This window comes from Grus americana, chromosome 16 (genome assembly GCF_028858705.1).
Source record: "Grus americana isolate bGruAme1 chromosome 16, bGruAme1.mat, whole genome shotgun sequence".
Classification (NCBI taxonomy): Eukaryota; Metazoa; Chordata; class Aves; order Gruiformes; family Gruidae; genus Grus; species Grus americana.
Window position 1 is genome coordinate 6,974,183 of NC_072867.1, and position 23,046 is coordinate 6,997,228.

General features: G+C 36.4%; 1 protein-coding gene across 11 annotated transcripts in view; it reads right to left on the minus strand.

The window, feature by feature from the left end:
- CABIN1 (calcineurin binding protein 1) overlaps positions 1-23,046 on the minus strand; it is a 118,776-nt gene that overhangs the window by 71,446 nt on the left and 24,284 nt on the right. For 9 of the 11 annotated variants that reach the window (XM_054844181.1, XM_054844180.1, XM_054844183.1 and 6 more), the window contains 9 exons: positions 21,390-21,551; positions 19,606-19,812; positions 19,072-19,217; positions 16,873-17,134; positions 14,483-14,743; positions 13,675-13,826; positions 12,929-13,107; positions 2,279-2,461; positions 298-635 (listed from right to left, as the gene is read on the minus strand). In XM_054844181.1, coding sequence (XP_054700156.1) covers positions 298-635; positions 2,279-2,461; positions 12,929-13,107; positions 13,675-13,826; positions 14,483-14,743; positions 16,873-17,134; positions 19,072-19,217; positions 19,606-19,812; positions 21,390-21,551 — 1,890 coding nt within the window. The remainder of the gene's footprint in view (positions 1-297; positions 636-2,278; positions 2,462-12,928; positions 13,108-13,674; positions 13,827-14,482; positions 14,744-16,872; positions 17,135-19,071; positions 19,218-19,605; positions 19,813-21,389; positions 21,552-23,046) is intronic. The other 2 variants (XM_054844185.1, XM_054844191.1) reach the window with 1 other exon arrangement.

Genomic DNA, 23,046 nt, shown 5'->3' on the forward strand with positions numbered 1-23,046 from the left:
ATTTTTACGAGAACATCTTAATTTATGTGACGTATCTAAAAGGTAATTCACTACTGAATGACAAAAAATTACTTAGTTCAGTAATAAAAAAAGAAATTTTCAACTCAACAGGCCTCACACACATGAATCAGACAATCTAGGAGCTGAAGACTTCCCAAAGCATAGTTCCAAACCAAACTGCCTTAAACAAACTTATCTGCTTTATTTTAACACTGAGACTTCTGAATTGGCACAAAAGACAATATAGTTTGTTTACTCGGGCAATAAACACAGCTACTGTATCAGTGGTCTACTCACCTTGTGTGTTTTGCTGTATGTGTACAGATACGCCAATCTGTAGAGGCTCTTGTAGTGCTGGGGAAAGCGGCTGAGACACAAACAGAAGGAGGCGATACACTGCTCTGTCAGGAACTTCCGCTGTTCCTCAAGGTCTGCTGGGAGACCGTGAGGAAATTCAGATGCATCTCCACAAGGTTCAGCTTTCTTTTTGCAGTCCCACTGTGAGGGTGGGGGGATTGCAGCTTTGATGGGATTGCCAGAAGCAGACTGAGGATCCACCAGAATTTTTTGGCCTGTAGGTTCAGCAAGATGGTAAGATTCTGAGCTCTCCAGCAGCTCTTCTGACTTTCCTGCAACTAGAGCATTAAGAGCAGACAAAAGTGACAATAAGAATTACAAAATGGCAAATGAAATATACAAAATAACAAAAATTAAATACAACAAATTGTAATCCCTTTCTTTGTTAAGGTATAGACAGAATTATTGAGTGGATCCTGAAAAAATTATGACTATTCCTGATGTTTAATGAATAAGTAATCTTCGGCTCATTAACAGAGCCACACACTGATCTCTCCATTTGGATTTTTCCCTGAGCAATAGTAAGAATTCAGCACACCTTACACAATGCAGGATTTTATATACTGTTGGAAGATGGGGGGGAGGAGGGAACATGACAAAATAAAAGTGTAAATTCAGTAAAATTCTATTGCAAAGAAAGGGAGCAGGAACAGAAAATTAAAATCATCCTGCCAAGTGAAATGTATTATTCATAACAATCTACGTAGAACACCACAATTCCAGAATACAATTTATGCTCAGACAGAATGATTAGCAGCAGCTAACCTGGCCTTCTGGATAATGCAGGACCCTCAGATGCATCCAAATATTTTTGCAACTAACTTGGTAACTCGTAGTTCAATTGACCCATCTTTTCTTGAAGGATACCAAATATTCCTTCAGAAAACATCTGTGACAGTGGGAGCTTCCATGTTTACCTGTTAGGTAATCATTATTGCGGAAAACATGCATGGCTACATGCAGATTAATTTCTTTAACTTTGATTTTAGTCATGGAAGTTTACTGTGTCTTTGTCTTTGCTAGGATAAAGAGGCTCTTACATTAGATCTTATCTCCTAGCAGGCTAGAGATACACTAAAGTATACTTCATCCTCAAGCATGAAGCTGCTGCTTAACTTTTTCTCCATTTGCTTGGACAATCTAAGTACCCTTTATAATTTTATTCTACAGATAGCTTTGTGGAAACATACAACATTCGTTCTAATAAATGTCAGTAATGTACAACATTCTGGTTCCACAAGCCGGAAAGGTGGGCAAAATTTATGCATTGGTCTTGTTTGTCTTTCCCCACTGAAGTCCAGCCTCTCTATCTACTGCCACATGCAACTGTACAAACATCAGACAACAGGAAATTCCACCTAATGGATTTTCAAACAATTTTTCCAGTGGAATACAGAACACTTAGTGCTATTAAATATGGAAAAGTTTGGTAGAGAGAAATTCCACTTCTCCACTGAAATAAAGTATCCAATGAAATACAACATCTAATTGTGCTCTTCTATCTACTGAGCATCAAGCTGCTACTAGGCCAGAACAAAAAAGGCATCTATACCTGGGGAAAAGAAAAAATGTTTTGTTTGAGATTATCTTCAAATAACTACTCCTTAAAATATTTAGAGATTTTGAAACACTGAAGAGTAAGTAGCAACCTAAAAAGAAGGCAAACCAGCCAAAGGGCCACCACAGACAGCAGTTTATCCTTATTCTTGTCTTCATAAACGGTTTAACAGGTAGTACAAATTGGGACGATGGCCACATAAGCAAAGCACAGTTCCAATTTTAAGCTACACACATACACGCAGCAATAACACCTATTTAAAATTCCCAGTCATAGTGTGGCATGTTTCAGTGCTTCTGCATGCCAGAAGAAACATTTTAATGAGAATATACCAGCTGACATTATCTACTGAATTGGGCATACTCTTTTCTTCTGTAGATCCCAGGGTCTCTTTGCCGGGCATCAGTGTATCAGCACAGGTAGTAGAAATTTTCTTCTCTGTGTAAGTCTTCCTCAGGCTGTCTTGAGAACTGGCAGGCTCATTAAACATATCCTGTGTGGAACTGGAGTCAGAGAGCACCGCTGCAGTGCTATCCTGACTCCTCTCTGCAAAAGAGATAAAGAAGGAATGCACCACTTCTTACTCATCAAGCTGTTACTTACAGCTTGGTAACTGTAAAAGCAGACTGCAGCCACTCTGCAAACCTCTTTCAAGTGCAATACAGGATCCTTAACAACCACCAATTCTGTTGCCTAAAAGGTATTTATTTTCTTTTAAGTTGTCTACTTCAACTTATCATTTTCATCTCACCTCTTTGTGCTAAGAAATTAAAACCCCAGTCTTGTTTCATTAAGTATTATTTAACACTAATGTAATAGAGAGCTCCCTGCCCCACCATGGTTTTTCCTAGAATATAATCCTGGAATTTGATTGAAAAGCAATGATGCTCAACTTTGAAAAGCAGTTAGGCTGAGGACACAATATTTCAGCTAGTATGGTTCTATAAAATTTCCTGGGTTTACTGTGCCATGTACCTTGAAAAGCACCCAGTAGAATTTTGAGTCTGACACAAGCAAAGCTCAATTGACAAGAGAAAACCATGAACAACAATACTAGTAAAAATTCATCATGAAGGATAGAAAAATCAGTACCATTAGAGGGCAAAGACTTGCAGGAGTGATCACTGATGCCATCTATCCTGCAGGTGTTAGGTGCTGTTCACCAAATGCTCTGAAAGGTGATTTGATACAGCAAATAAACAATCCATCAAAGAACTAGGTCTAAGATAGACAGGAAAACTCTTTGGCTTCAAGGCAGTAGACAAAAGACTCAGAGAAGTGACTTTGCCTTGACAGAGTGGAGTACTATACATTGGCTGCTGACTATACTACAGTCACAACTAAGTTGTTAATCTGCTGATAGCAATTACAGCACGGGAAGAGCTGTACAGGATTGTGACTTTATCATGGGGATAAAATTCACACCTCAGAACAAACAGGCAAGTGAAAACCGTCTGCTTGTGTCTGAAATCAGATAGAACCTAAGTTCTTCTATATCACGGGTTATCAGACGCAACCCTGCATGACTAAAAAATGCAGTTTAGTATCTCCAACAGAAAGATGGATGCATGTTCCCACCAAGATGGGAAATTGGCATTTTTCTGTAATATTGTGGCAATGTAATTCAGTGTCCAACACAACATTCTGATACAGGCAATTCTCTCTCAATCTGTAGCCCAAAAGATTAATTTCCAGTTTCTGCTTAAGATACAAGAATAGCTTAACCAAGAGGCATGTTACATTCATTGTCTAGGTAGTTCCACTACATTCTTATTCATTAATTTTCTTGATAAGATCAAGAAAGAAAACTAAAAAAGCAAAAGTCCTTGCGTTGAGATGAGCTGATAATTTAATTCAATTTCTTCTGTTCCATCCGAACTGCACTTGTCCAGGAGAGAGCTAAGGGCCTCCGATGAATTTATTTTATTGAGAGAAATCCCTCTGCAGACCTTCAGCTTGTAGATCAGGTTCTGCTTATTAGGATTCCAACAAATTTAAACCAAATTTGATGCACTCTGTAGGCTTTTCGCTACCACACAAAAAAATCCTTCCCTTTCAGTGAACAGATCTTAATAAAAATGTATCTTGAAAAAGAATGAGGGAAGAATATTTGCTTCCTAATTGGAAGTTATATAGCTAGTTAATGATGACAAGTTTTATACAGAAAGAATATAATTATAAAGAATGGAAAGAGAAGGATTCTGAAGAGAGGTCAGTCAAGCTTTAAATGACTCATTCATAAAGCTTTAATAACCTTCTGTGGTACAAATGGATACTATTGAACTCCCAGTTGGCATCAGGAAAAACATTTACAGTAGCTCCCTTGATATTTTTTTTTTTTAAGCAAGTTTCTGCATCTGTAGCAAAGAGGCCAAATTACTCATCTAAGGAAGAAAAATAATTGCAAATTTCCAAATGTTGCCATAAGCCTGGAGGTCAGTTCTGAGGTGGGAGTTATGACAGATGAAGCATTAGAATGTAAATCAGGAACTGCTAGACCAACATGCAAGAGTGCTATCAGATCACTAGGAAATGGCACTTCTCAGCATGCAAAGAGAGACAATGCATTAGCATGTTCTGTTTCAAATGTATGCATGAGACAGGGAAGCTTTGCCCTATGGGGAACAAATGTAATACCTCCTTACAGTTAGCTAGCTGTTTCAATTTGAGATTTCTACTAAAATGAGTGTAGGTCTACGTATATATGTTCATTCTTCTTTTCTTTCAATACGTTAACTATATATTAAAAAATAATCTTAATCATATTAACATTGGGCTCCTTAATCACTGAAAAACAGAGGAAGACTACTATTGAGACAACTTCCTATTATTTTAGACACTTCTTGAAGCAGCAGATGCTTTCAAACTAAGTGGGCCTGATTAAAAGTGCAGTATTTCAGAAATTAGCAGCAGCTAACAGTTATTAGTATTAATTTCTCAGAAGTCACAGAGGATGGGTAAAGTTCCAGGGAACAGAAAACAAAGTGTAGTACCTGTCTTTACAAAGCATAAAAGGTCAAAGCTATTAGCCAGCTGGCCTCCATTTTTCACAGAATTATTTGAGCATAAATAAATCCATCTATAAGCACCTAAAAGATAACAAGATCAGTAGTAGAAAATGTGTGTGTGTATCCAAGCACATATATTCACATGTGCTTGCAAAGAATTAGTGATTCTCAAACCAGAAATGCCCAAAATGTCATGTTATTGTAAAAGCAATTCAGCAAACTATCACACTTGAATGTATAATCAGTAACTTGGAAAAAAAAAAAACCATAAGAGTCTTCCTGTTCTACTGAGCACAAATGAAAATTAAGCTTAATTACAGTGTCTGTATTTGGGACCCACATTTTAAAAAATACACTGAATAACTAGAATGAATTCATAGGAGAGGAAAAATTATGTGACATTAATGAGATGGCATACAAGAAAAACAGTGAGAATTGGACTTTATCTTCAAAAAGATGAGAGAGAATTTCCAAATACATACAATTAACCAAAATAAAATACAATAACTGCTCTTCATATTCACTAAGAAAGAGCAAGAGGCAATAGGTTTAATTGCAGAAAGAAAATTGCAGGTTTGGTGGTTTTTTTCCTCTAATCTCTAGCTTAACTCACATACAGTTTAAAAATTGCATAGAGAACCTATTGAATTGCTGGAGGTTTTCAAGGACAGGTAGACAAATAGCTATCATTTGTTAGGTTACTGAAGATGCACCTTAACATAATAAAAAACCCCAAACTGTCAATACCTAAATGCTGCACTATGTAATGCAGAACTCATGGCAATTGCACCAAGTCACATCCTAACTCTGATTTCATACCTACCTCTTTTTCATACCTAAAAGTACTATGGCCTTCTAGCCTAACCCACAAATCTACACATAGACACACAGCATATATTTTATATATATCTATACAGATATTTTATATATATCTATATAGATAGACACACAGCATATATTTTTACATTGATTGTGTTATAAAGCTTTTCCTTCATCTGATAAGAGTTGACTGTCATTGAGACAGTCATTAGTGTTACTCAACCTACGTGCCAAAGACCAGCACAGTCTGAGAGATGAGAATTAATTCCAAATTCCCAACTGCTGGTGATACGTGTCCTTCTGAAAGATGCAAATCCAAGGAGAATGTAAGTGCTTTTTAATAATTTCTGTTATAATTAAAGACAATTTAATGTAATTTAAAAGTTTAAAAATTACTAGGTTTAATATTTTGTTTACCTAAGGCATTTTCTTAGTTCCCCCATCTGGCAATAGCAATAAGGGAAGCTTTTCCAAAAAGCTATAGTGATCCCTCAGTTATAAGCAAATGATAAATCAAGGACTAAATATTCTTTTGAGGTCCCTTCCTCTAAAGTTTCCTATTATTTCAAAAGCTAGGATAAAAATACAGCTGGGTATTAATATCCCAAAATTATTATCTGTAGTGGAAATGAAGAGAATATGGAAGAAGGTATAGTAAATTGTGCAAAAACAACTGCAACAAAATTCCTATTAAAAATACACCCCGATACCAGATTCTCTCTTTCATATTATTGTATTTTGTTTCATTACTTTGTTGCATCACTCCTAAGTTTTAGAAAGATTTCAAACAACCTGACAAACTGATATCTCTGTTTGATATGAAGTATTTCATGTTTATATCTAAAGATTAAGAAAATGGCACTTGAGAGAAAAATATTTGGTTTTAAACTCATTCCTCATAATGTAGTCAACTTGTGATATTTCAGTGATTTCTATGTCAGACTATATCACCTACTCTGTCAACAGGTGAAAAAGAGCAGCTCTGGATAGAAGATGTGAAAAGGTCAAAAGGAGTAAGAGATTAGGAAAAAAATATTATTATTGGAAAGATATTGGGAAAAAAGAACTTTATGTTCATCTGTACTGCCAAGAGCTTTATTGTATCACAGCAAGATCCTGTCAGTCACTTGGATACCTAAGTAGCTATCATTACTGAAACACATCTGTCTTAGATATTTTAAAAAATCTGTAGTCTATTTGACTTAATTCTATGCTTAAGAGCATTTTAAGATTAATCTTATCTTGAATGAAATAGGTTTACTGGGTTGGCTTCCACTCTTCGCTATTCTATGCTATTCCTCCATACCAGAAAAAGCCTCTGTCACTTTGCTGCATTAGCATTCAGGCACAACACCTGCATGCCTACCAATTAACAGTAAAAAGTTGTGTTACTCTCTGGGGAATCTAACGAGCATTTAATTTAAAAATGCAACAGGAGAAAAAGGCTCAGTACTTCACTAGTCATTACTCTGTGCCAGCATTCTCCTATATGCACCATAAGGACTGCGGACCATACACCGTAAGCCCTGCTGCCTAAGCTGTCTGCTCACACAGCTGAAGAAGAGACAGGGATGTGTTAAAGTGTAAGTGACCTGAACTAGCAGACATGCAATCCTCATGACAGAGCTTTTAGTGCTAAGTTTGCTGCCCAGGTAACATCTTCATGGTACAAGCTTGCATAATTTATTCTCAGGGGACCTGGAGTACAGCTTCATGGTGCCAATATGAATTGAGGTATTCTTCCTCTGACAATTAATTACTATGCAAATCAGTAATTGTGTTGTCTGCCCTCCATCCTTTGAAACTTTTTGGAAATTAAAAGGAGGAGAGAGAAGACCTCTGAAACATCTGCATGTGGGGGTAGGTAACAGGCTCAGAAAATCAACAGGGTACAACTCACTTTTTCTGAATAATATATTTTTCTGTCTTAAATATCTGAAGGAAAATGTATGCCCAATTATTACAAGAAGATATCTGAAATGTGAAACAATCAGCTACAAGTCAAAAATCAGAAATGAGTGACACAGAAAGCTTTTTGAAAGAGCTTATATGCTTATGCTAACTCAATTTACAGTAAAGAAAAATCCTTCTGCACAGTTTAGAGCTTATGAATAACTATATATTATTAAAAAAATAATCTTGTCTCATGCAATAAAGATAGGTTGTTCACAGGCTGTGGATGTTCAGACTCTTTCTCTTTGTCCTGCCTGCCTGGCACCATATCTCCCCTCTTCTCTTTCGAAGTACATATGAGCATTTTTCTTTATTGGTCTGTAGTCAGAAACATGATGTATCACACAATCTCATTCTTGAAACAGATTCCACCCATAACGGAAGACAACATTCAACTCTGTATCAAAAGGCACTTGCATATTATTAAAAGCAAAAGAATTGCAGAGATTTGCATGGGAGCAGATTAATTTCTTGAGGACAGCAAGTCCTCTGAACATTTAAAGGGAGTTCTCATATAACACGAGTCAAAGATGAGAGTCTATGTTTGGCTGGCTGCACTGAACACTGAGCGTTTTTCGGTAACTTGCAGTCCTGTATTGCTGCTGTTCTGTCTTCAAGTGATACAACAGAGCATCTCATCAATGTTCTGTTTATTTAGTCAAATCATTTTTACATAATCTCACACTAAATGTCAGTGTGATACTTTTACTAATCAGAGAGAGGTTAAATGGAGGAAGGGTAAAAATGGAGCATACTGCAAGAAACTGCATCTGATTCATTATGCATGTAGTCCAGTATGCAGTCCCCATGAACATCCAGCACCATGTGCCAGAAAAGGATATGTACTGCAGACCAAAAGATTTCTTTTTAAACTGCTGGAGAGAGAGAATTTTGAAGGGTAAGATTTTAATGGTCCAAAATGCAATGTGGATGGGTTTTTTATGCACAGAAATATCCACTCCATCTTAGCAGCTTATTTAGTTTGGCATGAGTGACAACCCGGTGCAAAAAGTTTCTCAGAGATCACCTTTGTCTCATCAGGATGTTGAGAACCCCCATTTCCAAAAAACTGTGCATCTTCACAACATTTGCAGAATTACAGACCAACAAACTATGAAGTGAGACTTCTCCCACAGCATGAAGCAAGTAGCCTTTCCCAGTGAGTTTATCATGCAGGTTTTGCCAATTATTAAAAGCAAGCCGTGACAGGTAAAAGCAGGAAGAGAATGCCTGGGGAACAGAGATTTGTATAAAGGTTAGAGGCAGCACGGGCAATATTGGTTGCAAAAGCAATCAGGCAAAGACAAACACAAAAAAGGACAATTACATCTAACTACACACAACATACTACATGACATGGATGAAGACTTAAACAATATGACATTTTAACACTGCAATAGCAATGGATACTAAATACATCATCTGCATACCACCACAATAACACAGAATTGAATATCAACACAACAAAGGCATATTACAGCAAAAAAGACCTCACAACAATCTCCCAGTCCACTTTTTGGGAAACAGATTTCTCATTTGGATTTTTTATTTGAATCCTTTTACTTCTTTCTGAATTAACTTTTATGCAAAGCACAAAATTTAGGTAAATTTAAAGTGCTTTAAATCTGTACTGCGATTGCTCTTTCACGACTACATACATCCAGCCTGTATAAAGGAGGACAATGAGCATGTCTGTTGTTATATAACACTGGCCATTTAGCTGTGCAAATACGGTGACATCCCAGGTAACGATAGCCTTGGTCCCCGCTGAGTTCCTGGTTTTTCTTTTTTTGTACTTTGCTCTTGGAAAATAAAAGGAGTGTAAACCTCAGGCTTCTACTATCAAATGCAAGTTTTCATTGTGGAGGGTTATAAAACAGCAGCAGGCAGGGGTGATGACAGGAAAGACAGGATTAACAGAAGGAAGGAAAAGATGTTGCTAAATGGAAGGACAAGAAAAGAGAAAGGAAGTTGCCTATTTTACACACATGACAGCAGCCAGCCAGCCAGCAAATAACAGCTGCCACTCAGCAATAGTTCTGTCTCCTTGAAGGAGAGATATGCTAGCAGCTGCCACGGGAAAAAAGAAGTTTACTTACTTTACAAGCTGTATTTACTGGTTCCTTTCTCCCATTGCCATTAACTATGTGACTTTAATATCACCAACACTCACTGGATAGAAAGCTTTTCAATGCTCTCAACTGTAACAGTGATTTCTGCATATCCTGGTCTTCTTTTTCCACCAGCAAAATGTGCTGGAGAGCTACAGAACTATAATGACACATTTAAATATAATGTATCTGAAATAAGCTTGCCCTCACAACTTTACCTATCTACAGATGAATGCTTGACCATCAGTGTCCCAATGTTTTCAATAAAAGATGTCTGGCTGTACAGTAATTCTCTCCTGCTTGTAATAATATAATTTGCTGCACTAGAAGGCACATTGTTGGATATCTTGTTAAAGAAAAAAAAAGGAACAAACCAAAAACCCCACAAACAACATAAAAATAATGGAAAAAAATAGGGCTCAGATGGAACCACAACGGTTCATCTAGTCCATTCCTTTTTCCATCAGGATAATTTACACCTCCATCAATCCTGGCAGATGTCTGTATCGCGACATTTTAAAGACTTCCAGTGCTGAAGTGCTGCAGTGTTATACTATCCCCAGGAACATATTATAGTGTTTCACTTTTTTGTTTTGCTAGATATTATTTCCTAATACTACTCTAACATGATTTTCTAATTTCCAGATTGAAGATGCAATTTAAGTCTAATATCATCTGTTCTGCCTCCCACGGACATGGAAATCTTGCTTTTTTTGCCTCTCTGTAAAGCCTTCAACACTATTTAGGTTACACTGCTGCCATGTCTCCCCTCCCTAGGTAAACCATCCCAATTCCTTCTCTCGTTCCTCTAGGGTCATGTTTTCTTGAAGCATAGCACACAAAAATGCTCAAAAGAGGCCTCACAGGTTAGCAATGACAGGGATCCCCGCTACCATGTTTGCTTGTGGTAACATAGGAAGAGAACATCGTAGGTAAGACTCCGTATAATGCCCTTATTTTGTTTATGTCCTATTTGATCAACAATAGTGATACAAAAACAAGAGTATTGCCAGGCCTCAGAAAGAATAAATATCTCGGCTGAATTTAGGCCAAATTATTCATTCTGTGAGCAACAATATAGACAGTTTCATTTGCTGTCAGAATGGTAAAAAAAATATCTAAAGAGTAGTCAAATGATGGATATTTTCTTGCTGTTTTTAGGAATGGTACAATGCACCCACCAGTTTTCTTCAGTGATGTGACTACGTGTAACATGTCAAGAGCATTTTACCTCAAACGTATATATTTTAATACAAGTAAAATGCAAATGCATGCAGAGGAGCACAGTATATGTAATAATATAAAAAGTGGAAGACTTCTGAGCATTGCTCAGCCTGTTAGCTCTCCTTCCATCTGTAACAGCCGCAAGGCAAATATTTCAGTTTCCTGGGGCTCTTCAATATGCTGTATCCAGAGTTTAGTTGTGCCAGCAACTTACAAAACATTATGAATGATGCAGTACTTTGCAATTCTACTTGTCATGGTTACACACAGCCTTCCTAAAGATCACCCTAACTCTGCTTCTTTCAGTGGCTGACATTTCGAATTGCTTTGATAGCAGCAAAGCTTAGTCCTAGCTAGGCTGAGCAAGCAGACCCAAGAAGTGCTACTTCAGCCCTGGCAGAGGTAGACGTTCCTTAGTTTGCACCTTCAGGCTTTGCTAAGCAGCCAACTTTGCTCCCATCGGGCAATTAACATGCCACAGTCCATAATGACTTACTCTGAGCAAATATACAAATGACACATATCTGAGTATTTATCTAACTTACGTATCTCCTGGGAACATTTCAACAGTCTCAGGACCTAAGCAGATGTAGTCTTAGGCAGAACTGCTTCTCACAGAGAGTATTATTTAGGCAATATTTAAATATTTGCTCCCTTCTGTGTTTGCTGTGTCAAAAGACTTTAAAAGGCTAATATAAGAGTCTGATCACTACATAACCTATTCACACTAATACACTACATACTATATCAAAACAGTCCAATGAACTACTCCTGACTGAAATGTAAGCATGAATAAAATGAACATTTCTCTATTCAATTTAGTGAAAGAGATGAAGGATCTTCTGCCAGGTTCACCAAGAATTATTTGTTGGGTAAAAGGAATAAGTTCACCTTGTAGTTTCCAGGCATACAAATATTTGTTTCAAAATTATGTCAACAAAATTATTTACAAATTACCGTTCTTCAGAAAATGACAATAGGAAGCAGCCCACCCTCCAGAAATAAATTCGTATCAAGCAGAGCATTTCTGTGGGGCCTGCAACATTCTACCAACACTAAGCTATACATTGCAGATATTTTATTCCTCCTTGAGTGCTGATACTCACAGATCCAGATGGGTAAACAAATGGCCAGAAGAGTAGAATCAGAATAAAATTTCTAGCCAAATAATAATGTCAGATTACTTAAATAGTAACTTAATTTCTGCTATTTATGTATATTACAAAATCTTCAATAACACTGTGATATCACCCTACCTTCTACATTTATAAGCCAATTATTTATTATATCACTTTATATGCTATAGAGATGAGCTGCTAACCAGTCATTGTAAATGATAAAGAAAAATTAAAAGATGAAATCTACTGGACTGTCATGCAAATCATTTCGTGCTGATACACAATATATTCAAAATAGTTGCCACCTGCCTCGTTCAAAAAAGGATAATACTGTTTTGTTTTGCCTTTTTAACGATTTATCTCTTTTTAGCCACAGTTCAAATTTTCACCTGGTCATTTCACACAGGCACTGAAACAGTGTCCAGTCTTCTAAAGACTGGACCCATATCTTTCCTAATAAGCTCAGATAGACAAAAAAAAGAAAAAAAAATCACTGAAAATTCAGTCAGCTACATACTCCTCCCATCGACACTCCCATTTTGACTAAGTGACAGGTGCCAACGGTGGCAGGTGACAACTTTGAATTTTATATTTAAAGCTCTGACTGTGCATTGATTCTATTTAAAGAACTGAATTTATAAAGGTAGTGAGCTTCAATATTGCCCGTGTTACCACAGACCCATCACCCTCCTTGAAATGAGCAGTTTGATCATTCCTGGTCAAACCCCCCATGATTAGAGCACCTCCCTGTGCTGCCAGTATTGAGAACAGGGACTGTACCGTCCGGCGTTGCCTGCTGACGGGGTTTTTTACATTTGACGTAATCGTGGTCAACTGGAGTGGCTGTGTAAGGTGGGGATGTCAGACCTGGACCGGAGGATGAGGGGAGGGAAGTCCCAGGGCCTGGCACTGTTCCGGCTGAAGAGTGAGAATCTTCATCAATCATGCAAGCTTTTTCCCTGGGAGGGGCAAGGAAAAAATAAAAATGTTAACATACCAGGGACATATACAAAGAACAAAAAGAGGCTACGTGCTCTTACGACATTCCCAGTACAGTAATCGAATCTCACTAACAAGTTCTAAATGATGGATTTTTAGTACAGGTTATATTCCTCCCTTGTCACTGGTCAATATTAAAACATTCTTTATTGTAGTTGTTAATGAGATTAATTATGAGGACTAAAGTCTCTTATCCTTTAAAATAAAGGCCATTTGCTTTTGTACTTGTTAACAGTTGATTAAAAAAAAACCCTTTCATTTTATTAATAAAAACAAACAGTGGCTTCAAAATGGATCACGAGATCAAAATTGTTCTATTTTGTTCCCTTCCCATCTACACTGTGCCAGCCGTTGAGAAGATCTGAGAGTAGCGTATAATCTTACTACTCGTGATACCTGAAAACTGCAAACATTAGAATTAATTCAAATCACTTTGTTTATATTTCATTCAGCTTCATTGTAACAGTTTATTATATTGTAGTTTGTAAGTATGCTTTCAGAGGATATTCCTTGAAATTAGCACTCACTTTTCTGCAACTTTTGGAGTGTTCTTCTCCTCACCCCTGGCAAATGGTCCCTCAGAAGCTTCTTTCATGAAACTAACTAGTATCTCTGCATCTACTCCAGAGTCTGGTTTCCCCACAAGTTTCAAAATAGAAGCATGAAGTCGAAAGTAGACCTAGAAAACACCAAAGTCCATTTGGTCAGTAGAGAATTCATAGCTCTTCAAGCTATTGCAAATAGTCTCTTCCCTGTAGAAACTGCAGAGGTAACTCATCTGTTACTTAAACTTACCTGAACAGGACTTTTCCTGCCTTTGAAAGTTGCTTGTAAATTACAAGATCTTAACACTGTAAAAACTTTATAACTGCAACCTATGGAATACAATGAAAGCAGACTAGTCTCCTTGGAAGCAAGTCACCACTGAGTATGCTCTAGATCCGCTATTTTTGCCAGACAACACAGTGAAAGCAAAGGTGTTACGGCTACTATTCCAACTCATGCATGAAGCTATGCTTTCATAGGTACGAGATGCCTGTGAAACCTACCCACATTTGATTTTGATAAAAACTGACTAATGAACTGTGTGCAGCAAAATCCAGAAGTAGAATTTGTGTCTGTCTGTCCAATACTGAGACTGTATAAACAAATGGTCTTTAAAACAAAACCAGCCTGAATAACAGGCTCCATTTTATTCTCCGAGTTAGTCTTGTAAACATTCCTAGATGCAGAGCAGCATGTACTTATGCCCAATAACAGGAACTAGTAATAACTGGTATTCCATTATCTGTAGAGAACAACGTTTTTAAGCCTACGCATTTAACTTTCTTTTACCTCCAATGCTTCCATGGCAAGTTCTGGTGGATTATGGTAGTGAATCTTCTTTGGATATCGGGCAGCCTCCTCATGCAAGTAATGACCTGCCTGTTTGTAATGAAGCAGATAGACAACAGGAGGTTGTTTCTGCTTCTCGGCAATCTTTCCCAGCATGTAGTGAATAAGCCACTCCTCTTCATCGCCATCTCCCTCACAGCGAGATGCTGACGTAAAACACAATTTGGCTGTCTCCAACATACTGTCTCGACGCTCTTCCATCTGTGATCGAAGGAAGTGTTGAGAATACATGAATTCACTGTGGCTGGGATGAAAAATTCTAAAAATACACTCCTACATATAAAAGTGCATAAACAAGGTACATCATTTAAAACACTTTCAACCTAAAAGAAATAGAATGTATCCAAGTGATCAAATACATCCTGCCAACCCACAAAATGTGTTTATGGATAGGTTTTTGTTCATTCCAGTAACTGCTGACACAAATAACCTGAACAAAACAGTAAAACAAAAGTGTAAGAATATGCATATAAATATAAATCTGAAAAATAACAAACCAGTATACATGTCTACAAAAATTTTACCACTTTTTAGAGCTGTAATTATCTTAACTCTTCAAAGCACAATAAATTATTTGTTTTGTTCTGCAACTAAAGTCTGCTAGAGCCACTATGGACCACTATCATTTGTGCGCATTTCATCTTGCATTTCATGCTTGCAATACATCTAATTTTGAGCTGAATATGGCAAGAATACTCTTCTCCCCAAAGAAATTAAAACCAGCAGCATAAATTAAAGTTAACCGCCAATAAAGTCACATAAAAAACTAGGTCAAAAGATGCATTAATGTAATTTTCTCTCTTTGAAAAATAAGTTTATAAATTTAAATTATTTGGGCTGTAACAGTTTCCTAAGCACTTGTTGCACTTCAAGAACTGTAACATAGCCTTTTCCTTCCCAAGTACTTTGTAAGGAGAAGAAAATAATAAGATTTTTATGTATGGGAAACACATTGCTGAAGAGATATATGTCTGGAAGGGAGATTGTATTGTTCCAATTTATCTTTTATTATAATAGAGCTTTTCTTAGTAAATTATGCCTTAATATATTCATTTGAAAAAAAAGAAAGATTAAAGTAGTCCTAAATAAACATTCTGATTTAATCCAGAACTTAAGATGGCTGCTCTGCATTGTACCTTTTCTCTGATAATATGAAATAACTCCAGCATTATCCCTGGAATCTCCAGCAAGTCCCAAGAGACCACAAGACAGTAAGACCAAACCTTTGATAACTCAAAGGCATAAAATGTAATAACTTAATTTTCTGAGTATTTAGTTTTGGAGCTGTTGGATGTAATAACACTCAGAAGGAAAACTCTATTGTTGGTTGTCATTTCAAACACACTATTTAATAAACCATTTGTTCTCCTTTAATATGCATGCTTACACCGTCTTTCTTCAGAGGGTCAAATGCTGTGTGTCTATGGGAAGTGCAGTGTTAATACAGTTATAGAGGCAGCTCAGATGCAAGACCCATCACCTTGCTGTAAATACGTTCTCCTGGAAACAAAGGATGTTCCCAATACCGTTCTCTATAGTTCAAACACTAAATGTCTTTACAAATTACAGCAGACGCTCAGGAGCAGGACTTCTTTTTTTCATTCTGCTTCCAGTTGTGGACTGTGGATTTGTAAGTCAGAATAGTTAAATCAGAACTAGAGTTTATTGGTCCAAAGAGACAGACAAAACATTTCCCCTAGCAACTCTTATCACTGTCGCAGAGTATTTGGAATTGCTCATTTTGGCTTAGCAATAAACTTCATCAAAACTCTAACTTTTTCATCATCGTCATGCATAAAGAACTAACTAATTTATAACAGCTTTTGCTATGAAAATTCTATCAATCTCCTCATTTTGATATTTTGTTTAAGTAAATAGCCCAAAAACATAGAAAAGAGGGAGGATGCGGTTCGATACAAGAGATGACATATGGACACAGACAGCAGAGTAATTCCTGATCTTTTCACTAATTAAATATGTATACATTTCACCTTTTCCTGGAAACACTGTATGACATTTACAGAAGGGTAAGGTAAATATAATTCCCCTTTTCAGAAGGTTACAATAATTTTGTGTCACCTTCGAAAGATAATTCAAAGATCAGGCTCAAATTAATTTTGCACAGGAAAAAGAAAGAAAAAAACCCTTTAAGTACTGCTTGACACCAGCAGCTTATGTCAATGAATATTAGAATTTCCAGTATTACTAAGTAACTGTACAGTCTAATATGTGGTATATAGCATGTAAATATCTAATTTAAAAAGTTACTACATTAGAAAAGATCATTTAAAATGTTTAAAAATTTCATAGTGCTCTCAGTTAGATCCCACCTGCTGCACAACTTCAGGGGGCAGCTCTGCTTTCCACTGCTTAAGCTGTCGGGATGCAAAAGAATGTAGGGCATAGGAAATGGTGCCATATTCTATCCACAAGGAGAGATTAGAGCTGTCAATCTCTAGGGCTCGCTTGAAGCAATTCAAGACAGGAGTAGAGTGCTTCCAGATTGGGCCATCACTTTTCAATTCATTAGAGTTCAACTTGTCCTGAATACGACTTGCTCGAGCCAGAGCCATGCCAGCCCACGAATCAAACCTATGCAAGCAAGAACACAACACATGACCAGTTTCCCCCCTAAACATTGCACTGAATGGCACAGACAAGATTCATTTTGTTGTATCTGCAACTTTCTCTTCCTTTCATCATATGCTCCCTCAAAACAGATTTCTGCATCTCCTCCTCCCCTCATAGTGGAACAGAGGCTCTATAGACTAAATCATACTGATTTTATTAAAAATGGTTTCCTAATAAAGCACTGTCCCCAGTAATTGTCACACATGAAAACCAGATGAAACAACAAGGTTTATCTGCCATGCAAAAGTAACATATCTATACTTCTAATGGCAGCATTCCCATTGATTTCTTTGCTCACTAACCATGCTGTCCTGTCCAAACATTGGCACCCTTTATTTCTGTAGGCCAGCTGATAGCCGTTATGACATTTTGTATTGTTGGGCTGAACTGTGAATGGTCTTCATCATCATCATTTTCCAACATAAAAATTACAACCCCCAAAATGCATTCATGTAGGAAAATTCTGATGAACAATAAAGATTGCTTACTGAGAGGATTGCTCAAGATCTAGTCCTGTGTTTGTCAGATCATTGACAATACAGTCAGAAGAGTAGTTTCTATGTTCCATAATCTCACATTAACATCAGGGGTCAACAGCTCGGCAATTTTCCCATTTTACCATGATTCTAACGCCAAAAGAATAATCATAATGTTCTCACATTTTTGCTTGTAATTCCTTGCTGATTTCAATTGAAAACCCATTTCTGGGTCAAGTGACCTCAATAGTCAGATTCTCGAGAGGAATGGAAGAGGAGCTGTATTACAGACATTTGAAGAGGTAGTATCTCGTATGACTGGGGTAAAAATACTATGCTACCGCATAAAACACCTCCTAAGCAACAAAATGTCACACTTTAAAGTAAAAACGCATTCCACTCATTTATTTATGAATTTAGGTTTTAAAGTATTAAAACTACAGAAAATGGGGAGGGGGGCGCTGTAATTTCTTTACCAGGCTTCAAACAGAAGTTTTATCAATCTGCTAATCACAGTTCCCAGATTAGAAGATTCAATAACATTAAACTACAGCTATTTCCTCTGCAGATTTCACATGTAAAATTGCTCTGTGCCATCACCTTCCCTTTTGTCTCCATTATGTGACTGGATTTAGAAATAGTTCTCTTATCTCAAATCTATTAAACTAGGGTTTTTTTCACTGACCTTGATGAATCAACTTCAAGTAGAATTAAAAGGATAGCTAACATCTAATATGCAAAGCCTATATTTAATCAGTAAATTTAAAGATTATTTAATTTCATTTCAGAAGACTGTTATTCAAAACACACTTTATTTCTAAGATGAGAGAGCTTAACCTTGGTAATATTTCAGTAAGTTGTAAATTATCAAGAAACACGGTGTTTTAGTTTAAATATCACTTAAACACTTTACTTGAGCTGGTATTCTCTGAGTAATTCTCTAGCAGCAAGATCAATACTTTTAGAAAGAGGTCAGTCTGAACAGTTAATCCACTAAAGAATGCTATTTGTGCTATAGCTATGCTATTAAACAGTGACATGTTTCACTCTTTGTCACGTATGAACATGCCAAAACAAATAATAAAAGGTGCAAAAGAGAAATATTCAGTCCTTGCCCTTCCCAGTTATTCTTGATTTTAATATAGCTCCCCCCCCTTTCATTTTTAGGTTTTAATTTCAAAACAATCAAATATTTAACACTAGCTTTTGGGTTTTGCTTTGTTTCTTGGGTTGTTTTAGAGATGCTCTTAATTATACAATTGATCTATGATAATGGCTTGCAGGCAGGTTTTTTGTTTGTTTTGTTTGATTGTTGTTTTTTTAATTCCTGAAACCAAAATAAATATCTTTTGTTGTCTGCTTTTCGGTACTGAATGAAATGAGAAGAATGAATGATGTGCAGCAGGATTCAATAATACCGACCTGTTTGGACAAATACAAATGTCATGCATGTAAAATTTAATGGCCTTAGACTGTTCTTTATTCTTAAAATGATAGTCTGCCAGAAGATAGTACAACTCAGTCACCACTGGTGGAGAATAGTCTGCCCCATCTGGGAGAGATGGTGCCTGAAAATAAAAAAAAAGTAAAGGTTTATATTAAATAAAACGTTCATATTAAATGAGCTGCACACTTGCTGTTTCCTTGTGATGAAAGTAGCATTTTCATCACCGAATACGAAGGTATTGAGTACGAAGACAGTGAAAGCATTCCACAGATACAGAGCACTTACAAACACTAAAGAGCGTCTCATACTGACTCCATATTAATGAATACTACATCTTGTCATTCCAAGACCAAAAGCCTTGGTGGTGTCATTCTTGTTTCATTTAAATGCAATTACCTGAGGAAATCCAACATCATGGAATAAATCATCCCCTTGACTATCTCAAAGTCAACATAAAAGTAACAATAATTTTTACTCCTTTCATTTTTTTTAAAAGCTATTAATTATACCTTGCTGCATGTTCCTTCAATATAGGCAGATACAGTATCTAGGCTCAGCATAGGCTTGTCTGTTCGAGGAACAATTGTAGCAGTCTTCTTCAAAAGGTTGGCCAAATCGGCAGACACAGTACTGGTTTTGTAACTATCAAACTCCGGAAGAGTTTTCGGCTTAAAATATTCAAACATGAACAAAGCATCTTCCCATGTTAGATCAACCTGAAGAGGGAGGTAGATGAGAGGGGGGAAAAATTACCTCAAATTCCAAAATTCAAAAGTCTAATAATAATGAGTTTCTACGGCTTTTCTAGTTCCTAATAAAATACATTATTACTTCAGCAGGAAACAAATGAAACCTCCCAAGAACAGAACTAAAGGCGCCATTAATTTATGCTGCTCACAAATGTAGCACACTGCTCACTGATTTAAAAGTCTAAGGTATTGGGTGTAACTTAGTGTACGTAACTGAAAAATAAAGTCATTCTACTTGCTTAAAAGAGTTGCTCAGGAAAGTTGTTGATAAGCAAGAATCAATTGCAAGCATCTTGAGTGACACTGAGATCATGGGTAAGATATGGAGGAGAGAAGCTCTACACCTTCAAACTCAAGTAACAAGAATAAGTGAAATGGGAATCAGACAAAATTCTGAGACTCCGAAATCTTCAAATTCTCTACTGAAAGGTACTTTCAGAATTTATTCCTCATTTTCCCTTCACTTTTCTTACATGAAAAGAGTAAAAATTACAATAAAAAAAATTTACAGTTCTCTTCTGCTAGACTAAGCTTTTCTCCTTTTATTGTTCATCTTATTCCTTACGGTAAATTTTGCTTCTATACTGAAAACAGGGAAGTCGCATTACGAAAAATCAATTTGTCAATGATTTCAATAAGAACTTTTTCATCCAGAATTGCCCAAATGTAACAGATTTTTTTTTTCTTTTCGGCAGAGGGTAATGTCCTTATACTTCCCCTTTTCTTAGTTATTCCCATTTTTTCATTATTTTAATTTTCTAAGAGGTAAGTTTAAGAGACAGAATTCACAAATATTCAATGAGTAATAACAGTATTAGTGTATTTAAAAAGGTCTGTTCAAAGGAGGCAGACAATTGTTTTGTTTGTATGAAATTGTTTTTCATTTAGAATTCTATGATCACTTGCATTTGGTAAATGCAAAAATTATCTCAGCTTTTTGAACAAAATCAATGCTGTTTCAAGGCAGAGGATTGCTGACTTGCTTTTTCAGTCCCTTCCTTAATACAACTCTCTTCCCAAGGCACTCTGTAGTTGTTCTCCGAAATTCAGCTGAGCTTCACACATTTTTCAAACACCTACCAGATATTCACCATAACAGATTTCAAAATAAGCTATATTATAATTTACTTGCACAATTTTCAACAGTGACATTTTTCACATTCATAAACTGCAAAGATGGCTGCTAAAGTTTTCTTCTCTGAAGCTGTCTTTTTTCTTTCTAATTTTCCTCAAACTTCTTCTCTGTTGAAAACAGGAAAATCATGGCTCAATAAAATCCATTTGTCAATAGTTTCAAAGTGGCAGACTACTGTGAATAAGACTATACCAGCATTTCATTTCAAATATCTGACCCTCTATATTCATAAAGGCTTCCATGTTTTCTAAATGAGTTTAGTTACTACAGTATGTAAAAGACATAAATTTTACAAGGAAATAAAAGTAATCTTTCTCCAAAGTATATTAAGGTGCATTAAAACCAAAACAAGGGTGTACCATTCATCACTCCAGGATACTCCACTGACATTAAATAATACATATCTTACCTGCTGTACTGAATGTTCTTCTAGGTATCTTGCTTTGCTTTTTTTGCTAGGGAAACCATACAAACAATAAAAACACTGTTCCAAGGCTGTTTCCAACTCTTCTTTGTACGGATGAGTATCTTCAGAAGTGGATGCTGCAAGTTCCTTTTGCAGTACCTGGACCTACAACACCACAAATATCAACAAAAAAGTCATCTGCAAGCTGAAGATTGCATTAAGTTACCTAGTTGTCTGAAGGCAGATGATGAAAACATTAAGGAACTACACGTATTTTTCCTCAATTACAACTAAATATTACCCAAATTTCTGTAAACTAGACTCATGCAAGTAATTTTAATGGCACTGTAACTGCAATAAAGTGCTTTGATTTTTTTCCTATGTTAATTCATGAACTCTTGTCTTTTATCAATGAGATTAGGTATCAGCTTAATGTTTCAGACTTAAGATCATTCAAAGTTTTCCCACTACACACCAAGTTCCTTCTGTAAATATAAACACTACAGTTTGTAAACCCGATGAATAAGGAAAAGACACAGAAGAATTTCTGCTCTAATACACAAGCATTGATTTCCTCTGCATGGAAAAAGGGGGATGGAGAGGACTTTGGGGAAAAAGAAGGGACAGCTAATGAAAATCTGGCTAAAAGGGATATAGAATTGCACAGTATGAATAGTGTTATGCAGATGGCTGCACACCAAGGAAAGTGGCTGGACTGATCCCAAATGACTAAACACTATAGCAAGTTGCTATCTTTAACATTACGAGAAAAAGTACCCATCAGTCGCATATTTTGAAAAACGCTATTACTCTAAAACATTCATTAAAGAAAACAGCAACTGAGTGCCAAAAGACAAAAGATAATTCCTTGAAAATTTTCACTGAGCTTCCTTAAAAAGGAAACCAAAAAAGAACACATTCTAGGAAGATATTTCAAAGTCAACAGAAATACGTTCACCAAGAATAACCTGCGTAGTGGGATCCTGGATCTTTATTTCAGATGCAAAACAAAACCCACACTTAATGACTGAGGTTTAAGAATCAATTCCATGTTCCACTGTGAAATTTAAATTAAAAAATGAAATGTGTAACTAGAAATTACATTCATAATACCTTACACATTCAACAGCAATATGTTGTGTGTGTGTCTCCAGTATCGGAGCACACCTGTTATGTCCAAAGAAAACTCATTTGAGGTGGTGGAAGAGAAATGCTTCTATTGCAATCGTCATTCAGGAGACTGAAGGGTACAGAAAAATATCAAGTTCTCCACCGTGATGTGCCTCTGAAGTGTTAGGAAGCTGTATACTAGCAGGAGAGCGCTGTTAACTGGTAAGTAATTTCCTTTAACATTTCACCTCTCATAGAAAGCATCAACTTTCATTTATTCATTTTGGTAAGATCTGACTTCTCCAAACTAGCGAGGCCCATCCCTCCACACACTGCTTAACTTGGGAGTTTCTTCCACTAAAATTTTGCAGTTGTAAATTGAAAGTGCAAACCATTCACCTATTTGTAATTCATATAAAAGCTCATGATACTACTTTTACAGTACTTCAGCTGCCTGTTTATCGCCAGTTATCATTTTTCAACATCTAGGATTATATACTCAATTATTTATGCATATGATGCATGCTACAAGAAGCTTCTCATCATGACT